Here is a 4,513-nt window from a genome sequence, read left to right as displayed (position 1 = left end):
GGGGTGAGGAGAAGGGGGGGGGGGGGGTGAGGAGAAGGGGGGGGAGGGCTGAACGGGCCGGGCCCGAGACTTCGGATTTACAGGTCGGTGGCGTGGGGTCGGGTCGGGGGGGGGGGGGGGGGGGTGGTGGTGGGAGGGAGGGAGGTTCGGGGTGAGGGTGGGAGAGGGAGGTTAGGTCGGGGGGAGGGCGGTCAGATCGTATCCAGTCCGGGAGCTGGGGGGCGGGAGTCGGGTCGGGGTCGGGTCGGGTCCGGAGGCGGGGAGCGGGAGTCGGGTCCGGTCTGGAGGCGGGGGGGGGGGAGCGGGAGTCGGGTCGGGTCCAGTCCGGGTGGTCGGGTCCGGGGGGCGCGGGAGTCGGGTCGGTGTCGGGTCCGGAGGTGGGCGAGGGAGTCAGGTCGGGTCCAGTCCGGGGGGTCGGGTCGGGCCCGAGGGCGGGGGGGGGGAGCGGGAGTCAGATCGGTGTCGGGTCCAGGGGGGAAGCGGGAGGAAGCGGGAGGAAGCAAGAGCTGGCTGTGGGAGGAGCCTTATTCACGCAGACCCAGTGAGGCCATTGGGCCAGGGGCTGCGTGCTTCGGCCCCTCCCACACAGTTTTGGGCACCTGGAGCTACTGCACTTGCGTGCCCACTGTAGCGCGCGTGTGCAGAGGTCCCGGCACTGTTTTCCGCGCAGGGACCTGGCTCCGCCCCCTACAGCTCCTGCTGCGCTGCGCCGAGGGCCAGAGGACCAGCAGGGAGCTGGAGAATCTGGAGGTTTTTTTTAGGCGCATTGTGTGGCGCGAAAAACGGGCATCCAGGTCGGGACTGTGCCGTTCTAGGCGCGGCTCGAAACTTGGGCCCCATAAGACTAGTCAATTCAGTCTTTCTTCATATGTCAGTCCTGCCATCCCGGGAATCATTCTGGTGAACCTTTGCTGCACTCCCTCAATAGCAAGAATGTCCTTCCTCAGTTTAGGAGACCAAAACTGTACATAATATTCAAGGTATGGCCTCACCAAGGCCCTGTAGAACTGCAGTAAGACCTCCCTGCTCCTATACTCAAATCCTCTCGCTATGCCATTTGCCTTCTTCACTGTCTGCTCTACCTGCATGTCAATTTTCAATCACTGATGTACCATGACACACACCCAGGTCTTGTTGCAGAATGGCAGGGACGTTTCCAGTGTCCCTGACTACGTGTGTGGAAAGTGTATCCAGCTGCAGCTCCTGTCAGACCGCATTGCGGCACCGGAGCTGCGCATGGATTCACTCTGGAGCATCCATGATGCTGAGGATGCCGTGAATAGCACATTTAGTGAGTTGGTTACACCTCAGGTAAAGGTTACACACGCCTTTCACAACCACCAAATGTCCCAAAGCGCTTTACAGCCAATGAAGTACTTTTTGAAGTGCAGTCACTGCTGTAAGGTAGGGGAACATGATGCCCAATTTGTACACAGCAAGCTCCAACAAACAGCAATGTGATAGTGACCAGATGATCTCTTTTTTAGTGATGTTGATTGAGGGATAAATATTGGCCAGATCACCGAGGATAACTCCCCTGCTCTACTTCGGAATAGTGCCAAGGGATCTTTTATATCTACCCGACAGGGCAGACAGGGCCTCGGTTTAACATCTCATCGTAAAGACGGCACCTCCGACAGTGTGGTTCTCTTTCAGTCTAATTTTTTGTGCTCAGGGTTCTGGAGAGGGACTTGAATCCGCAACCCAGGTTGGAGATAAGAAGAATGAGAAGTGATCTTATTGAAACATAGAAGATTCTGAGGGGGCTTGACAGGATAGATGCAGAGAGGATGTTTCCCCTCATGGGAGAATCTAGAACTTGGGGGCATAGTTGCAGAATAAGGGTTCGCCCAGTTAAAACAGAAATGAGGAGGAATTTCTTCTCAGAGGGTCGTGAATATTTGGAATTCTCTGCCCCAGAGAGCTATGGAGGCTGGATCTTTGAATATATTTAAGGTGGAGATAGACAGATTTTTGTAATGATAAGGGAGTCGGCAGGGAAGTGAAGCTAAGTCAATGATCAGATCAGCCACAATTTTATTGAATGGCGGAGCAGGCTCAAGGGGCCAGATGGTCTACCTCTGCTGCTATTGCTTATGTTCTTAACCTTCTGACTCAGAGCAGCTAGTATAAAAAAGGGTCAATTATATAACAGAGCGGATGGGGGGGGGGTTATCAGGGGCAATGCTAGGATCTCCAGAGGGGGCAAAACACACCCCCTATCCCAAACACAGTGAGGAGGGGGAGAGGACTACAGCCCCCAATACTGTGGACTGATGCACCGAGAGACTCCCTGCGGCCCACCGGAGCTTGCAGCCGTGCACAGGCCGCTGTCCAGGCGGGGCAGCCCGGCTCCCCGGGGCGCACAGGGCCCGGCTCCCGGCCCCAGCCTCGGCCTCGGCCTCTCCCCCACCTGTAGAAAGTGTATCCGTCGCTCCTCCTGCCGGCCCCGCCGTCCGAGTCCCCGGAGGCCCGGCGCTCCCGCTCCGGCTCCGGCTCCGGCTCCACCTCCTCCCAGGCCGCGCACTGGTGCTCGCGCTCGGCCATCCCGAACTCGCCCTCGCCCTCGCCCTCGCCCTCGGCTCCGGGGGCCGCTCCCGCCTGCTCCCAGGCCGCGCTCTGAGGCTCCCACTCGGCCACCTCCGCCATGCCGCTCCCGCTCACAGCCCGGCCCACGTCACTTCCCGCACTCGCGCTGCCTCGGCTGCCGGAGACACACATCCTCCCCCGCCTCTAGAATCTGGTCATGGGGCTAGAATTTGGTCCTGTAGCTCGATCCACGTCTAGATCTGGTCCTGGAGCTCGATCTGGCCCTAGAACTAGATCTGCATCTAGATCAGGCCCTAGAGCTTGATCTGCATCTAGATCAGGCCCTGGAGCTAGATCCGCATCTAGATCTGTCTGGTCCTGGGTCTAGATCTGGTCCTGGAGCTCGATCTGGCCCTAGAACTAGATCCGCATCTAGATCTGGCCCTAGAACTAGATCCGCATCTAGATCAGGCCCTAGAGCTTGATCTGCATTTAGATCTGGCCCTGGAGCTCGATCCACGTCAAGATCTGGTCATGGAGTTAGATCTGCATCTAGATCTGGTCCTGGAGCTAGATCCGCATCTAGATCTGTCTGGTCCTGGGTCTAGATCCGCATCTAGATCTGGTCCTGGAGCTCGATCTGGCACTAGAACTAGATCCGCATCTAGATCAGGCCCTGGAGCTAGATCCGCATCTAGATCTGTCTGGTCCTGGGTCTAGATCTGGTCCTGGAGCTCGATCTGGCCCTAGAACTAGATCCGCATCTAGATCAGGCCCTAGAGCTTGATCTGCATTTAGATCTGGAGCTCGATCCACGTCAAGACCTGGTCATGGAGTTAGATCTGCATCTAGATCTGGTCCTGGAGCTAGATCCGCATCTAGATCCGGTCCGAGAGCTAGATCTGGTCTGAGAGCTAGATCCACATCTAGATCTGATCCTAGAGCTTGATATGGATCTGCGCCTAGATCTGGACTTGGATCTAGAACAGACATGGACGGACCTAGATCTATATCTGGATCTTGGCTCTATATATGGACTTAGACCTAGATCTACATCTGGATTTTGCATCTAGATCTAGTTCTAGAACTAGATATGGACTTGGGCCTAGATCTAGTCCCAGATCTGCATCTAGATCTGGACCTGGGGTCTAGATGTGGGCCTGGACCTAGATCTGCATCTGCACCTAGAGCTAGATCTACATATAGATCTGGTCTTTGAGCTAGTTATGAACTTGGACCTAGACCTGCATCTAAATCTAGACCTTGGATCTAGAACTGAGCCTAGATTTGCATCTAGACCTAGATCTGAACCTGGAGCTACATCTGGACCTTTAATCCCAGATGCTTCCATTGTATGTGGAGCTCTACTCCTGTCCTCTGCTCTTTAACCCATGTGGCTGAGTAACCGGGATAAGTCATGCTAAAAATGTGTTTAGTCTCAACAATGCAGCTGAGCCAACTGCTCTATATTATTGCAGCGTAGGAATTTCCAGATGAAAAAAGGACCAGGATCCATTTAGTTCACCTTTTACCAACGACAGACAGGAGCTGAGTGCAAGTACAATGAGACAATGAGGTACTGTACATGCTACAGTGAAGATGGACTTAAACATATAGAATTGGCAAAGTGAATCAGTGATTGGGGGACAGGGTGAGAAAAAAATAACTAGTTGCAGAACCACCAGAACAGCAAGTATTTCCAGTATTTTCTGTTTTTAATTCAGATTCCCAGCATCGACAGTATTTTGCTTAGGCATTAGTCCAAGATGTCTTTCAATAAGTACCAGAGATGGGCCACTTACAAAATGATTAACAACTTATATTTATATAGCACCATTAACATAGTGAAACGTCCCAAGGCGCTTCACAGGAGTATTATGAGACCAACAATTTGACAGCGAGCCACATACGGAGAAATTAGGGCAGGTGACCAAAGCAAGGAGGAAAGCGAGGTAGAGAGGCGGCGAGGTTTAGGCAGTGAATT

At 54.3% G+C, this 4,513-nt stretch overlaps 1 protein-coding gene across 1 annotated transcript in view; it reads right to left on the bottom strand.

Moving 5' to 3' along the window:
• The window catches only part of LOC139249472 (protein farnesyltransferase/geranylgeranyltransferase type-1 subunit alpha-like), a 24,654-nt gene extending 21,916 nt beyond the window's left edge, over positions 1-2,738 (bottom strand). The window contains exon 1 of the mRNA XM_070872431.1: positions 2,414-2,738. Within this exon, the coding sequence (XP_070728532.1) occupies positions 2,414-2,721 (308 nt within the window). The 5' untranslated portion in view covers positions 2,722-2,738. The remainder of the gene's footprint in view (positions 1-2,413) is intronic.
• Positions 2,739-4,513: the final 1,775 nt, after the last annotated feature.

This window comes from Pristiophorus japonicus, chromosome 2 (genome assembly GCF_044704955.1).
Source record: "Pristiophorus japonicus isolate sPriJap1 chromosome 2, sPriJap1.hap1, whole genome shotgun sequence".
NCBI lineage: Eukaryota > Metazoa > Chordata > Chondrichthyes > Pristiophoridae > Pristiophorus > Pristiophorus japonicus.
Note: the sequence above shows the minus strand (reverse complement) of the source record. Positions and strands in the feature narration are given on the sequence as shown.